The following is an 18,048-nucleotide window of genomic DNA, read 5'->3' as shown; positions in this document are numbered from 1 at the left end:
TTATTGCCTTAGCACCCGAATGTTACTTCTATAGGTGAGATTGTTGTCTCCTAGAGGAAATGAAACATGAATCGTAACATAATTCTTGATATAAATAGTATCAGAATTCATAAAATATATTCAACACATAAATAAATTTTCCTTGGAGAGATCTATAGGTGAGTTAGTGTAGTTGATTTTGTCATACATTAAAAGGTAATTTGATTCAACATCCAAAATGCATGCATGTTACTTGAATATTTTCCACAAATTTACAATAGGTCATCCATGGGCATTCAGTTTAGTTTTAAAAATTTTTAATTTCTATGACTAAGAGCTTTGTCGAAAACCTTTTTCAGGGCACATAAAACATCTTTATTTCTCAGACTGTAGATGACAGGATTGAGCATGGGAGCAAGAATGGTATATGAGATGCCTATGACCTTGTCCTGACTTGCAGTATGATAGGACTTTGGTCTCATGTATGTAAAGATACATGAACCATAGAACATGGCAACCACAGCCAGGTGGGAAGAACAGGTGGAGAAGGCTTTTTTCTGGGCCTCTATAGATTTCATATGAAACACAATTCGGAGAATCTGACCATATGAGACAAGAATGATAGAAAAGGGAATTAGGAAGAATACTGCAGCACTCACATAGATTTTTTCTTCATATTCTGATGTATCAACACAAGAGATTCTCATCATTGCTTCGATTTCACATAAAAAGTGCTCAATGGTCCTTGTGCCACAAAATGGGAGAATCATTAAATAAATTGTATTAATTATACCATCAATAATTCCCCCAAGCCAGCAGCAAGCAGCCAGAATGACACTGATTCGATTGTTCATGAGGATGGGATAACGCAGTGGGTGGCAGATGGCTACATAGCGATCATAGGACATGACTGTGAGAATAAGGCACTCAGTACCCACGAAGCAGACACAGAGGAATATCTGGATCCCACAACCTGCAAATGTGATGGATTTACTGCCAGATATGTAGTTAAAGGCCATCTTGGGAACAGTATTGGAGATGTTAAAAATATCTGTGAGGGAGAGATGCTTGAGAAGGATGTACATTGGAGTGTGGAGCCGGATGTCAAAGTGGATTAGAAAAATCAGTACTGTGTTTCCCATTATTGCCACAATATACACGATGAGAATAAGTGATAAGAAAAGCAATCCATACTGGTTTTGATCCAATAATCCTTGTAGAATGAAATCTCCTCCAAAAGTCTGATTCTTTTCCTCCCTCATGAGTATTATTCCCTTTCTCTCCTGTAGTCCAAAAGACAAGTTTTCAAAAGGGAAGAAGAGATGAAATGAAAATCCAGTACTGAGTCTATGACTATAAAATCATGACTGTCTAATCAATTTCATTGTTTTAGGTTGATAAATTGTAATTAAAGGAAATCAATTAAATTAGATTCTAGAATAAATTGAGTACATACAATGATCAATTCATTGAAGGAAATCCTAAAAAAAAAATTGAAGTGGCTCAGCTGTCTAGTTCTTTTTTCACCTTCCTTTCCTTTGTGATTATTTAATTTTTTAGGCAATCGGGAAGCTCATTCAGCCTCGCACTGCCTAGTCTTTCCTCTCACAAAAGAGTATGGAACATTTTTCAAGGCAAGGAGGAGATCTTATACTAATGGACCTTTGGGGATGAAATATTTGTTTGTAAAATATACAACACACCAGTAGCAAAAATTTCCTGAACCAACCAAGGATTGTTTAGTTCATATCATCAACATGACTCTCATGATTACATTATAATAACCTATTAAAATTAATTTTATTTTTAATTTATAGCTTAAAAATTGACAAAACAGTATAATAAAATTCCAAAATCATTCTTAAAACACTATTTTTACTTCTATATATGATTATTTCTTCTCCGTTCATCCTTCATCATTTTTTCCAGACTTACTATGCCTTTTTAAAATCATTAATGTCAGTATTTTTTATAGCTCATTAGTATTCCATTGCAACTAAACACCACAACTTTTTCAGTAATTCCACAATTTGGGGGAATTCCTGCAATTGCTAGTTCTTTGCTAATGGAAAGAGGTTTGCAAAAAAATTATATTCATATAAAAACTTATAAGTATTATTGAATTTCCCTATACTTTATTCACTATTTTCTTTCTCACCCTCTCCCTTTTAGCTTATATTTCCTTCTCACCCTCTCACTTCCCTTCCCTTACCAACTACTCCTCCAAAACTATGAATGGCCAGTATGTCTCCCAGCATCCTATGCAAATCTACAATTCACTCCTGTTGCTGTACCCTCCAAGATCCTAATCTATATAGGGCTCTAAAAGTCCTTCCCTATACCCTGTCTCTTACTTTTCTTACCTCTCTACATGTTCAGAGCATTCTTACACATTTTCAGTTTTATACATATTCTATTCTTCAACCAAGATGAGAGTAAGTTTCCATCATTCCTATCTTCTATCACCACCAACATCCTCTACAATTCTTTTCATTTTTCACTTATTAATATAATTACTCCCTTTAATCTTTTCCTACTCAACTTTTATAAAATCACCCCATCATGAACAACTTAGGACCAGTCTATCTTTCAAACTATCTTAAAGTTTTAATTTTTCAATATAAGTATATATTTATATATATATATTCATATGTGTGTCTATTTACACACATATATAATATATGATGATATGATGATGTGATTTTTATCATTTGTTCCTGAGGCAGAGTTTGATTTGAGGGTGATGATAACAAAACAAGCAAGTGAATTGGATTTGTTTGAGGGGGTGCTATTCTAAGTCATCAGCCTTAGTACTACCTAACACACACAGATAACTTTATTTATATTTACACATCCAGGGATAGATGGAACCATATGCATTCATATTTTTAAATATATGCATGTATGTGTATAAGTATTTGGCATTAAATATGTATTATTATTATAACTTAATATTTTCTTTATTTTGCCTCTCCATATTTTTATATCAAATTGTCCATTGAGTTGTAGTTTTTTACATATTGTTTTGTTTGTTTTTCTTTTTCTTTTTTTTTTATCAGTTCCTGAAAATGTTTCTGTTCATCAAATGTCCTTTTGTAATTTTTTTAAATTTCCAGATTGTACTCAACTTTTATGGGTAAGTAACTCTTGGGTATAATCCTGCTCTTTTGATTTTCAAAATATGATGTTCTAAATCCTTCAGTCTTTGAAAGAAGAACCTCCCAGAACTTGTGAAATCCTAACTGTATGAACATAGCATTCAAATTGCATGTTTTTCCTGTTTTCTCATTAATCTCATAGCTTTGGAATTTAGCAATGTTATTCCTCTAACTGTTCCAGGAGCATATCTTTCAGTTTATGAGCAATACATTTTTTTTCTACTTTCCTTTACCTTCTTCAGGGTAATTTTTCTTAATAATTCCTTATAAAAATCATAAGGTAATTTGACAAATTTTATATCATCTATACTTGATTTGTTCTCTTGATCAATTTTTTCTCAAATTTTCCATTTTTGCATTACTTTTATCATATCATATTTCTAATTTTTCCTCAGTCTCTCATTTGATTTTTGAATGTATTTTTATTTTCATCCAGGATTTATTTTGTGGTTTATTATCACTAACTATTACTCCTTAGGATAAGAGTGTTTGCTTTCTGTTTTTTTAACCTCACTGTCTTACACTGAATATAAATTCAGATCCTCTTTTGCACCAGATTAATGATAAATGATAAGATTAATTTTCCTTTCCTTATTTTTATTTTGCTTTTGAAAAAGCATTTCATTGTTTTAATAAAGTTTTTAAAGTCAGGCTGTGGATATTGTTGACCTAGGGCTTGAGGCCTCCATACTATTATATTCTCAATTCTGTCCAAGGAACAACCTCAGGGATTTTGTCCTTCCTGACACCAAAATTAGGAGCTCCAGCCAGACAGTTGCCAGAATATTTTTACTTCCTAAGGCAATGCACTCACCAGGCATATGCACCCTCCTAATCAACTGCATTCACATTCTGGGATCATTTCTGGCCAGCTGAGATGAAATTTCTTGTGCTCTGGTTTGCTTTCCAGTTGAGATGACCTTAGGACTTATTGTTTGTTCATTTAGTGGAGTTGTCCTGGAGATGTCAGCCCTTCACTCAGCCCAAAGCTCAGTCTGTAGAAGTCATATCTTTTGTAAGATGCCCTCAAATTATTTTAGGAGAATTGTTTTACCCCTGTATTTTTACTATACCAAATTCTCTAATTTGTGATTTCCTGTGTTTGTGGAGGAAATCTGGATATTTAAGAAATTTTTTTTTATCTATTTCAGGATCTTCCTACAATGCTTCTTCCCTACCATCACCATCAGTAGGGGAACCAGCATCATCATCATTATGCTGCAGTAGGTAGAGAGCAATCCCTGAGGGCAGGAGGACCTCAGGTGAAATCTGGCCTCAGATACTTGCTGTTTGACTCTGGCATAAGTACTTAACCCTGACTGACTCCCATCAGGGGCTATCTCCAATTGCCTTGATCCATATCTGGGCATTTGACCCAGATGGTTCAAGAAGAGGAAGCAAGGCAGATAAGTTAGCAGAGTACTCCCCTCAATGAAATTCAACTCAGATGCATTTCATGGCATCACCTATCTGATATCATGGTCTTCTTTGAAAACTAATGAAAAAAAAGATGTTTCGCCACTTATTCACTATCATTTTTATTATCATTATTTTTATCATCATCAAGATCATCTTCTAAACACTATCACTCATGACAAACCCTGAAGTTGTCAAAATATTTGATATATCTGATCTCAGAACATTACAGAAATACTTTGAGATCAGTAATCTGAATGTATTAAATTTTACAGCTGGGAAACTGGGGAATATTAAGATTAAAATGTCTTCTTTCTAGTCTCATGACTAAACATCAAAGGCAGAATCTCAATTAAGTTTTTCCTTAAGGCAAGTCTGCATTTCAATATTTATATCAATGGTGAGAAATGCAAAGAGAAGTGAAAAACACTCATTCATGTAGAGGATTCCTATGGATGGCATGTTGAATTTGTATTAAAATGCAATATTGTCTATGTTCTATTGTATTACTTTTATCTTGCCAAGGATTTCCCTATTACACCTTAATGGAATTTGAACAGCAGTTTTAGTGTTGACCAGAACTTTGACTCCAGGCCATGCTTAACTCCTTTGCTCCATTATATACATGATTATTAAAATAGAAAATGAGCTAAACTTAGCACCTTGGTCTGGATTTTTTCAATGCTAAAATTAGATATATTCTGAGCAGATGGCAGCGGAGATCAGAAATCTCTAGGCTTTGAAGATTTCCTCCAAAAACAGGCAGAAAATCACCACAAAATTATATATATATATATATATATATATATATATATATATATATATGGAACAGCAAAAATAAAGGGGTAAAGTATCAGTCTTCCTAAAAAGTCCTGAAAAGATCTCAAAGAAGGAGTCCATAATTGAAAATTGATGTAAATGAAGTGTAAATACCTCCAGGATCCATTAACTCAGCAAATGGTGGGTCAAGAGAGAAGTTCTTAAGATTTTCAGACATTTTACTCCAGCTTTCATATCATTCAGAAATTCTAGCACTTCCATTTCCCACACTTTTACCTCCCAAACTTTCATCTGAAGAACAACAGATTTCTGAGTATGGAAAGATAAACCGAGCCTTTACCATATGCAAAACCAAGCCAAGTGCTTCTGATGAGTTGTGATCCCTTTTGGTTACTGTCCTTGAGCAGAACCCAACATAAGTCTGATGAATGTGGTACTACCACAGAAAGGAAGAAAATTGGACTCCACAATACATTGTTGCTTTTCTACACATCCTACAAGACAGTGGGACACATAAGTGTGGGAGGATGGAGCCTTGCTAACATAGTAGATAGAGCCTCTGGTCTGGAATCAGGAAGACCTGAGACCTGGCTTCAGTCACCAGCTATGTGACCTGGGACAAATCACAAATGTTGTTTGACTCAGTTGCTTCATCTGTAAAATGAGCTGAAGAAGGGAATAGCAAAGTATTCCAGTATTTTTGCCAATAGGGTCATAAAGAGAGGATTTAGAAATAAATGAACAACAGCAATCAAAATAGAATATCAACATAATTTCCACAAAAAACGCCAAATATGTCTCATATACAATATTGTTCCACTTAAACTATGTAGGAATGAATCTAAACAGAGCAACTTATACAATGATCACAATATTGTAAATAAAAACATTGATAAACTTAGGAAACATGATCAGTGCAACATAAACCTATCAATCCATAGGCATTTAATAAGTATCTACTATGTAACAGGGACCTGACTAAGTAATTAGAATATGAAGTAGGGTGGAAGAGAACGCTGACCCTCGTGGAACTTATAAACTAACAAGCAAATGAATTTGTACAAGAAATCTACAATTATTCTCTGTTCTGCTCCTGGTAGTATTAATAACTAAAATTGATACCATGCTTACTATTTCCCTGACCCTTTGCTAACCGATTTATAGTTATGATCCCTTTTGATCCTCACAACCTTTTGAGGGAGGTGTTATTGTTATCTTCATTTCACAGAAGAGGAAACTAAGGCAAATTTACTTTAAATGAATACTTCAGAGTCACACAGCCAGGACATGTTTGAAGTTCGATTTTAAATCAAATCTTCCTGCCTCTAAATTTTACACAATGTACTTTACTGCAACACTGCCCTTGTGAAGAAACCATCATTGGGTCTCAAGTTATATAGGAAATACTATCAGTAGCATTACATTAGTGCTTTCAAAATAGTGATACTCCCAATGTATCTCATCTTCCTGAATTGACATTTTGGAGTTTCTTTTATAATGACCATTTCTTCTCATTTCAATTCTTTCTGCTAATAAGACATAGGACTGACTGTTGATAGACAGGCCACTTAGAAATGAATCGTGCATTGATAATCATTCATTTTACATCATATAAATTGTGGCTATTTTCATTTTGCTTTGAGGATTTTATATGGAATCTACCATAATTCACACCTATCTATTCTCTTCCCAATTTAAATATTCAGGACATATTGACAGAGAGTTTTGACAAAGACAATAAACCTTTGATCTTTTTATTCATTACTCATAACCCATATTGTACCAACATACGTGCATTAATGCACTTTTGTACTGTATGAGTTGAGAAGAAAGTATATATCAGATCATTTTGAATAACTGATATTTGGACTAACAAACTATATATCATCCTCACTCTCTCAGTCCACTCCACCAGTCTAATACCAAAACATCTTATTATACCTCCATCACATCTCTTGGAGATGCCCCTTCTTAATTTGGCCACTGCCATTCCCTTGGGGAAGGCGATCATCTCCTAATGCTGGGACTGTTGTGATTTTGTTCTCCCCAGCTCCTTGTTAGTAGTTACATTCTAAACCATAGGCCACTCTCTACTCAGTTTTTAAAAACATAAAATTTGCCAATACCACTAATAAAATCAAATAGTTCAGTGGCTTGAGCATTGACCTTAGAGTCAGGAAGACAGGTGTTTGGATTCAACCTCAGACACTTAATGCTAACTCACTGTGTGAACCTGGGCAAGCCTCATATCCAGGACCATCTCCAGCTATCCTGACCCACATGTGACCAGATGTCTTTAGAGAAAGCATTTCTGGTGACTTTGCATTGTATTTTCCTCATTCAAATCCAATTCACATCCATGTCATGGCATCACCTCCCTCATGTCTTCTTTGAGTAGGAAGGGCAACTAAAATCAACAACTGTCCATGTATTTCTTGTACAAATTCATTTGCTTGTTAGTTTATAAGTTCCACGAGGGTCAGCACTCTCTTCCACCCTACTTCATATTCTAATTACTTAGTCAGGTCCCTGTTACATAGTAGATACTTATTAAATGCCTATGGATTGATAGGTTTATGTTGCACTGATCATGTTTCTTAAGTTTTTCAATGTTTTTATTTATAATATTATAATCATTGTATAAGTTGTTCTGTTTAGAATCATTCCTCTCTATTTTGATGTAAGCAAATCTTCCAGTGTTTCTCTGAATGCACTACATTCATGATTTTTTGGATGAGACAATATTGTTATATCATGACTATATCTACATACAACTGTGTACATGGGTGTGCAGATGTGAAAGGGCGAGATAGGTGGGGACACAGTTAGATAGCTAGATAGTTTGTTAAATATTCCAGTCCCACTAAACTACTTGACATGAAAGTTTGAGATAGTTAGGTAGGTAGGTGGATAGATAGATAGACAGACAGACAGATGGATTAGATAGATGGATAGATAGATAGATAGATAGATAAATTCATATCCCAGTTTCATTAAACTACTATGCTAAAATAAACATCAGGTTTGTTGATACTACAATTGATTAACAGTATAAAAATGAAATAGATATGAATTTTTATTTTCAACAAATGTGTTGAAATAGGTTGCATCCTCATTTACCTACATCTATCATCCATATATTCATAACTGAAAATTTCTCAATTCTAGAAGCATGATCTCACTAAACAGTCTTCTTTGAAAGGCCACTAGAAGTCTCATATTTACAAACTCACACAAAGACATCCATACATATAAAAAGAAAGTATAGAAAGTGGGGGTGTGCTAGATATGATGAGAAAGGAGACTTCTATAGATTCTTTTATAGCTACTTTCTAAGTAGGATTGGAAACTCATATTAGTTGACTAATTAAAAGGGATATTTTAATCTAAGAAATCTATAAGGAAATTTTTTGCTTATTAGTTACCTTAGAACTAGAGAGGATAATGAATAATAAAATAAGTTGGGGCAAGTCATGGTCATCCAAAGTAGGTACTGGTAAAATGCTCAATGGCTCTGGCAAAATATATTTATGGCATTCATATGGGCACCTTTGCAATCCTATCAACAATGACAATAATATAATGATATTGAAATAGTGGCAACTTTTTCTGGATGGAGCCATTCTCATTCTTTGTGATCACTGCTTCCTTTTCACGATATACATTTAGGATTCCATGTATTTGCAGGTTTGTACGCATGCATGTATTCTCAACTTTCTCCTCAAACTAAAAGCTTACACTCCTGCATGTAATGGATTCTATTCTCTTGCAATGATTTGAAAGTTCATCCAAAATATGCCTTCCTCCAATCCTCTGGTACTTCTCCATTTCACCAAAATATATCAAATCACATCTGCCAATTCATTTTGTAACTGAGCATAGGCTAAAAAAGCAGAGTGGAAAAGCAGTCTCAAATACTGGCTCTGTAATTTTCTAGATATAAGATGCTGATGAAATCATTTAACCTCTCTGAAGTTATTTTCTCCACTATAAATTGAGACAAAATGTATCTCACAAAGATTTGATGAGCCACCAAACTAGTTTAAGGAAAGTACTTTGCAATCCTTACAGAACTCTCTCTATATATTTTGTTGGGATGGTTGTTCATTTATTCAGTCAAGTAAGGGTCTTAGTGATTCTATGGACTACAACAAACCAGACTCTCATATTACCGATTATCTCCTGAAGTTTGTCGAAAATCATGTTGATTTTTTCCATGATACTTTGCATCCAGCTGACTCTCTATTTCCCCCTTTTCCCTTTTCCTTTTTGTTTTTTTCTTTTTTGGCAAGGCAATGTGGTTAAGTGACTTGCTCAAGATCACTCAGCTAGGTAATTATTAAGTGTCTGAGGTGAGATTTGAATTCAGGCCCTCCTGACTCCAGAGCTAGTGCTCTATCCACTGCACCACCTAGCTGCCCCCATGCTTTTGCCGTTAATCTTTCTCAACCACAGGAATTTTTTCATAAAATTGCATGTTCTCATTATATAGCCAAAGTATTAAGCATCACCTTCAGTATTGGACATTAAATTGAATTACTTGAATTTAATTTCTTTAATTATTGACTCTTTCTATCTGTGTGCTATTCTAGAGTCTCTTAAAAATCTCTAGCACCACAATTCCAAAGTGTCAGATGAGACAACACTGTTTTGCTTATAGAACAACTCTCATGGCCTTGTAGTTATGCTGGAAATAACAATAACTTTGGTCATACAGACCTTTTCTCTGCTCTAGAAGGAAACAAAAAATCATTTTATTTTTATCAATAAAAAGGATATTAAAATGATATCAAATGTAACTTATAATTTTTAAATCAGCTTAACTGAATTCATTAATATTTTTTTCATAGTATAATGTGTCTCCTCTTTTACTTTGATAATAAAACTCTAATATTCATTTTTTATTAATTCTTTCCAAAAGTAAATTCATTATTCTTGGAAAGAATAAAGAAAGCCCAAAATAAACTGATAAGATCTCAGTGATGATCAGCTCAATCATGTCATTCCCTTTTGTTTCCTCTTGCTCTTTCACCCAGTAAAAGAAAAAAGAAAACTCTCTTGCTTTTCTCACATCAGTATAGTTGCATTTAAAAGCACAATGAATTCAGTATTCTATCTTATACAAATTCCATAAAATTCCCTGCAAAGTGTCTTTCAATAAATGCCACTTGGATTAAAAAATAACAAAATTCTTATTATAGATGCTTCTATTTCTTTGTCACTGTTGAGCAAAACTGAAAAATCAACCAAATTTGCATTCAGGTAAATAACCTATTAATGCTAAGCTGTTTTATTGTTCCCCTCCACGTGATGCTCCTATGATATCAACTTCTCATGCAAACAGATTCTTAGCATACATTTTTCTATTATGTCTTATTAAAATCTGCTTTATGGGGAATATCTCTTTGTCATTCATGGAAAGGAAATGAATTGAAAGAAGTTATGAGATGGTAGAGAATGTATTTTACTAGAGGAATCAACTTGTATGCTAGATTTTCTAGAAAGTTGTTCTGAGGAATATTGAAATAAATTTATTTTTTCTAATATTAATGTGGAAAAATGTGGAAGAAAGTGGTTTTTGAGTCAGGAAGAAGTGGATTCAAATGTTATCAAATCCATGATAGCTATTTGACTCTGGGGAATAAAAAGCAAAAAAAAAAATAAGAAAAAAAGCATTTTACTCTACTACAAATCAGCTGAAAATGTAAGTAGAATTAGTAAAATTGAAGCATTTGAATGAATAATTTCTGAAAATTCTCCTGTAATAGAATATGAATTCCCTTTGGAGAAAACTAGGCTTCATATGGGTGACATAATTCCTTAGTTAGAAATTGAGATTTTCCCCTTATGTAAATGACAAACATAGGAGGACAATGAATATCTCTTAAGGAGACAATCTTCCCAGGAAGATAGACCCATTATTCAGATAATCATTATTCATAGATGATAATATGTCTAGATCTCTTTTGGTAAGGTATTCTGCATTTCTATCCTTAGGCCCTAAAGGAGGGTAATTATTTTCTGTATACTTTACTTTTCTCAAAACACAAATTTCTTTCCCACTTGCTGTGTGTCCATCTTGGATAATCTGCTTATAGGCATATTGCCAAATCCAAGGGAATTAAACTTTGTATCTATTCTATATATTTATTATGTTATTTTAACCCTATAGTCTTAAGTTTCCTATAATTTTAGACACAGGCATTAAAATCACTTGTATCTAAGATTCTTCCAGTTCTAAATCTATGATCTTATCTTGATAAAATCAATCAGATAATCCATCCCAATCAATACAATTGTATATTTGAATTTAGCAAACAGTACAGGAGAAGTGATAATTTCTTACCTTTCACAGAAATTAGGCAACATGAATTGTCTTATTAATGGTTCCTGGGCTGAAAGGAAGAATCTCTGCTTCTAAGCCTTGTGATTTTCCAGGATTAAATAGGATATATCCTCTTGAATGGAGAAAGCAATCCTTCACCCTCTCCCCAATTCAGTCAATTTATTGAAAGGAAAAAGAAAAAAAAAACAATAAATTTGATGCCGTGGCATAATTAATTTCTGACTAAAGGACAATGTTTTCTGACCCAGATGTTACTGGAAGGTATTATCAAAATGATATCACATTTCCCCATTCTTATCTCATCTCCTGACCTATCTGTCCACCTCTGTTTCTTCTAGAAGCAAGAATCTAACCAGTACGAACATATAACCCATATAAAAGAAGGCTTTCCCAGTTCTATGAAGTTCTCCCCAACTCCTAAACTTCTGGGTATATGAGAAATTCAAGGTAGAATCTGCTAGTGTGGCGTGACTATTTTAGGGAAAATATTTTAGTGTAAAAGAAGGAAGAAACGTCAAGAAAAGGAACTCCTGTGGAATAATGCAAAGGGCTTTCCTGAATTAGTGAATTTCCTGCTAGGAGAGCAATTCAAAAGGATACTAGATAACTACTTGTCGTCCTCCTATATTGGTTAGAGTTGAACAAACTGACATCAAAGGTCTCTCTCAGCTCTTGAATTGAGGATTCCAGAATAACTAAAGATTGGAGCGGCTCGGTGGCACAGTAGTCAGGAGTCCAGGAGTCCAAAGCCGACCTCAGACAGTTAATAATGACCATCTGTGTGGCTTTGGGCAAGCCACTTAACCCCATTGCCTTGCAAATATAAAAAATAAAAAAAACTAAAGAGAAATATTCAATCTTCAAAGAAACTGATTTGTTGCTAGATTGAATCCTCAATCATATTTCTTCATTCCAAACAGTTTTACACACTAGCTTCATGTAGATCTTACTGATGTTAGCTGTCTTCTGACTAAAATGTAGCAGTGCAATGAGAAGTGTACTGGATTTGGAGTCTGAGATTCTCAGTTCGAATTCTCCTGTTAATTACTACTTCCATGACCATCAACAACTCAATTCACTTTGTAGAGCCTCAAGTTTCTTATTTAAAAATATAAAGAATAAAAGGAGGGAGGAAATAGGTTACTTCTAAAATCCATTCCAACACTAAAGCCATGAGCTTAGGATTCTGTAGGAAGCAACGTTGTCTTTTGGCATGAGAATCATGAATGAGCTTATTGAATGAACTTGTACCTAGAATAATCTTGTGTCTCCAGATTATTCTATTCGAGCTTCTTTGGTTTCATTAATGACAATGGGATAATAACAACAACTAATCCTCATTTGCTTTGAAGATCACGAGAAATAAACATGTAATGAATTAGGAAACGAACTATTGTTTAAAAGTCGCTGCAATGTCCCTGGTATTATAAGTTTAAAACAGTACAGAGCACAAGTAAAATGTAACTTACTGTTGCTGCCATGGTTATTCTTACCTTGTTATCAGATTCTTTTGAAGAAGCTGCTCAGAGCCGGTACTCAACTGAACCAGTGTCCTATCTACAGGTCTCCCTTAGTCCTTACCTGTAGTTCCATTTTCAATCTAGAAAAATCTCAATCACTTGATGTTAACTAAACTAAGAAAACACTGACACAATTTTAAACCTTCAAGTTCCCAACCTGGTTTTTTAGTCACCTGTCTGATCATTTTAGCAAAAGCGCTTTGTGGTAGAATAGTATGAGAATCAAGAAAGTGAGTGCTATCCTCCTTCTTTCCCACTTTCTACTAAAACTATCAAGTCCAAGGATCCATGAGAAATAAGTCACTGCTGTTGGAATTGAAGCATATTTGTTGCTCTGAAGCAGAGCTAAAGTCTCCTTTGAGATTTCTTATGGTCTTCAGAGAATCCATTTGCACAGGTAAAACCTTCTGGCTTTACAGAGTAATTGAATGTTTTATTTAAGCTCTTTTTTAAATTTTTTTTTGCAAGGCAAATGGGGTTAAGTGGCTTGCCCAAGGCCACACAGCTAGGTAATTATTAAGTGTCTGAGACCAGATTTGAACCCAGGTACTCCTGACTCAAGGGCCAGTGCTTTATCCACTGTGCCACCTAGCCACCCCTTATCTAAGCTCTTTAATGTTTCAACAAATAGTTTTGGAACTAAAGAAAGTGTGAATGCAAGGAGACCCCACAGTTCATGCCAATTAACAACAACAATTATAAAAGACTTTAAGATTTACAGCTATGAACTCATTTGGTTCTCCAACCACTGTGAAGTTTTTTCTTTTATTTAGTATATTAAGTTGAGTTTGACTTCTTTGTGTTTGACCCAATTTGTGAATTTATTGGCAAGATCACTAGAAGGATTTGTCATTTCTTTCTTCAGGTCATTTTATTGCTGTGTAACTTTATAAGTTATAAGGTCTTTGCTAAGAGTCTCATAGCTAGGAAGCATCTGAGGCCAGATTTGATTTCATGAAGATGAGTCTTGCTGATTTCTACACTGTTCTTTTCACTATTTCACTTAGATAACAAACACTTATAATGATGAGGGTTACAGATAGCACAGTGTTTGCAGTATAGATTTTTAAGCTCCACATCAATTCAACCAGTAAACATTACAGAAATCATTTTCTTACTGGGATACATGAGAACTTTCAATTGCCATGACAATTGTGTGAATGACAGCTGGTATGACTAAAGGTTTGCATAAATGAATGAACTATTATTTCTTTGCCAATACCTTTATTCCCACTAAGGCCAAAGCTATAATTAAAGAGCAAAATTCAGGTCAGGGACAGAGAAGAAACTCAATGTTTATCATCACTCTTCATTGGTGGCTTTTTTTGAAAATCTTGTACAAAATTGTTTTACTGGTAAGATTCAATAAGGACAGAACTTCAAGTTTTTTCCTCAACCAGTTGGAGACTCATTATGTTCAAGACTATCCAGTTCCTTGAATTACAATTTTGGGCACTCTCTCCATTGCATTTGGTTAATGATAACCTTTAACAAGTCAGAAGCATTACAAAGTACAAATTGAAATTTGATATACATTTATGAAGAGTTTACAGTTTTTTAAATATATGCATGTACATTTACATCTACATTCTCACAAACACACACACACACACACACACACATATGTCTTTCAGGTTATTTGATGATCATGAAGAACCTGGTTCTGTTAGGCAGAATGATCTGGCAACAATGTTTTGGATTACAACATCACCCTTCATTGAAAAAGTTGCCAGTCAGGAGGAGAATCCCTTCACCCATTTGCCAGAAAATAGGGACCAAGGTACATTTGTCTTGAGACTGCAGAGCAAAACAAATCATTTCTTGCAACTACTTTAGATATAGACATTCTAAACTCGAAAACCCTTAAGAGACTTTAAAAAGAATTGTTAAATGACACTTGCTTAGGCAAGTGTTTTGTTAATATTTGTTTGTGAGCTTTTATGTGAAGCATAATTTGAATCCATTCTTATTTTAGTTAAGGTTTTATTTGTTCTCTCCACCAAGAAAAAGAAATGAGGCAAATTTATTTTTCTATTCCTTCTAGAGCTGAATTCACATTTTATTATGTGAAAGCAATAACAGTTTCTTTAAATTTTGATAGAAGATTAATTCTCTTTAGAGAATACTTGGTTTCATCTTAGGTCACTTTGTCTCACTAGTCAGGAATTAAATTATTGTTAACTTATATTAACAGCAAACTTAGCAGAACAATGCTTAAGATGGACAGATACTGTCCCCCTGGAAGAGATAAGAGAAGAATTCAGGAAGAGATTCAGAGATGCTCATCTATATAATGTGTATATATACATATATATATATATATATGTATACATACATATATATGTGTATACACACACACACATACATATATATATATATATATATATAAATTTCAGTTAGAAATATTGTGCAAATTTTTATGTACAGGACACTAAGGAGTTTAACTAATTTTCCAATTCCCAATTGGTATAAAGTTTGAGTTTTTGCTCAGTTTCTTTGTGATCACCATGGAGTGATCTCCATTATCCATAGGTTTTATTTGGTAAATTGCAGAGAATAAAACTTCATATGTAATCTATATTTTCCTGCTGTGTCTGTTTTAACCATATTGTTCTGCAGCTATCATAATTTTCTGTTTCACAGTTTTGTTTTGTTGGCTGTCATTTGCAATGAGACACATGTTTTGAGAGGAAAACACTTTCCCTCCTGCCAATACAAGAAGAAGGGATTCCCTAGACAACCAAGACAGATTTTGAGTCTGACACAGTGGTCTTGTCTGAAGGTTAGGTTTCTTTACTTTTCAAACTTAACTCCCCTCTTGTTTTTTTTTTCCTCTTTGGAGTTGTTAGTCCTGGAGATTACCTTTTATTTGTGGGAATTCTCCAAGGTTGGTAAAAATTGTTGGGGTTTTATTTTGTCAAGTGGGTGTTAAGAACTTCTTCCTAGGTCTAAGTGAGGCATAGGTAGATCTCTGGCACTGTTTTTGGAAATTGTATAAGAAATTTATTTGGCATCCTTGTAATGTATCTAGTGACCTTATAATATGTCTTGGGTTTACTGTCTTATTCTATTTCTTGGTGTTTGCTTTTGTGTATTTTTATTGCTATTTAATTGCTTTTTTATATCTGGTCATCAGACATTCTATACTTAGAATTAGAAATCTAGTAGAAAGGACACCTGATTTCTGCATAACAAAGGATTTTGAGTCTAAGGACCCTGAATTTTGTCATGGTTGGTTTAAACTAAAAAATAATCATCCTAAATTATGCTGGACAGGATAGTTATCTTTGAAAGAACTTAATTGAATTATTTCAAAAAAATTAATTTTGAAAACTAATAAAACTTCTATTAAGGAATGGGAATGTTTCCTTCACTGGTTTAAAAAGATGCTACAAGGGGGCAGCTAGGTAGCATAGTGGATAATGCACCGGCCCTGGAGTCAGGAGTACCTGGGTTCAAATCCTGGCTCAGACACTTAATAAGTACCTAGCCGTGTGGCCATGGGCAAGCCACTTAACCCCGTTTGCCTTGCAAAAACCTAAAAATAAAATAAAATAAAATAAAATAAAATAAAATAAAATAAAATAAAATAAAATAAAATAAAATAAGAAGTACAAAGCTGAAATTTCTTCACTTAGAATTCATAAAAAGGTTTTGACTCTGACTGTTTCTTCTTCCTCAATAACTATTGCCTTTACTTAATTATGGAACCTTCCAAATGTACTCTTTTCCTTTCTCCAAATATAGCACTTTGTGTTCCTTTTTAAGTTTTTGTTGCTCCTCCTTATTCATAGCCCTCATTACTTCCTAAAGACTCTGGTTTTGGGCAATCTAACTCATCTGTAAACCTGAGTCACAATTTAAATCCTATTAAAACCCCATTGTTATATGCTCCCCTCAATCCTTCTCTCCCTCTCTCAATGAAAATTTCAGTCTTTCTTTTTCCATATCCCATAAGTCATCTACACTCACCACTTACTTTTCTTTCTCCTTTTTGTTCTCCTTCTCCTCTCTCTCCTTCTTCTTCCTTCTCTTGTCCTAATGTTGTCTCATTTTTATCCCTCTCTTCCTTATTCTAATCCCACCTTTTCTCTTCTATTTCCCCTCAATCTTCTCTCATTACTATTTCATTTTGTTTTTCAATTTCTTTCCTTTTCCCTTCTGCATCATTTCCTTCTTATTTCCTTACCGTCAGTAATTGTTCTGGTGTGTGTCTAAATATCTGATGAGAGTCAGGTCAAATAAAGACAAATACATAAAGTTCTGATGCAAACTCTATTATTTAATTCTTGGGTACTCTGCCTTTTATAACAAAACTTATCTCAGACATAACAGGTAAGATGAAACCCTGGTGCATCTCTCCCTGGATTGAATCTACAATTTTTATCCTTTGAAGTACATAGATTTCCTTATCAGAAAGTTTCCCACACACATCTTACTCTTCAGATGTTTAGGTCAGGCTTCACTAGTGAACCAACAAATCCATTTAATGAGCAAGAATACATGCATAACTCTGGTGACTTTGCCCACCACAGATATGCATATATCACTCTCAGGAACTGGCCCTCCACATTCTATCAACATTAATCCCTCCATTACCTATTCTCTTTGTCCTGACATTTCTTCTTCTTGTCTTTCTTTCTATCTCATCTCCTTCTTAAAAGTTTGCATTATTCTTTTATTCAACCTCAGTCCATTTATTTATCTTACTCCTAATCCATCTCCTCCTTATTCCACATTTCACCTCTTCCTACTCTTCAAACTCATCTTCAACTTATTCCATCTCTTCTTCCTATTCTTAATTTATCCCAGTCTCCTTTTGTCTTCATCAACTATTCCATCTTCTTCC

General features: G+C 34.0%; 1 protein-coding gene across 1 annotated transcript; it reads right to left on the bottom strand.

Annotated features, from left to right (window-relative positions):
* Positions 1-296: 296 nt before the first annotated feature.
* Positions 297-1,241, bottom strand: LOC141504043 (olfactory receptor 2AJ1-like). Its single transcript, XM_074208899.1, has one exon. The coding sequence runs from the start codon at positions 1,239-1,241 to the stop codon at positions 297-299; it is 945 nt and encodes a 314-aa protein (XP_074065000.1).
* Between the last annotated feature and the right edge of the window lie 16,807 nt (positions 1,242-18,048).

The sequence above is a fragment of the Macrotis lagotis genome, unplaced genomic scaffold, assembly GCF_037893015.1.
Source record: "Macrotis lagotis isolate mMagLag1 unplaced genomic scaffold, bilby.v1.9.chrom.fasta BILBYCTG039, whole genome shotgun sequence".
NCBI classification, from domain to species: domain Eukaryota; kingdom Metazoa; phylum Chordata; class Mammalia; order Peramelemorphia; family Peramelidae; genus Macrotis; species Macrotis lagotis.
The sequence above is the reverse complement of the archived record's forward strand: the minus strand, read 5'-3'. Positions and strand labels throughout refer to the sequence as shown.

Coding starts and splice junctions, on each gene's coding strand:
- LOC141504043 (XM_074208899.1), bottom strand. CDS start 1,241: ATGAGGGAGGAAAAGAATCAGACTTTTGGAGGAGATTTCATTCTACAA.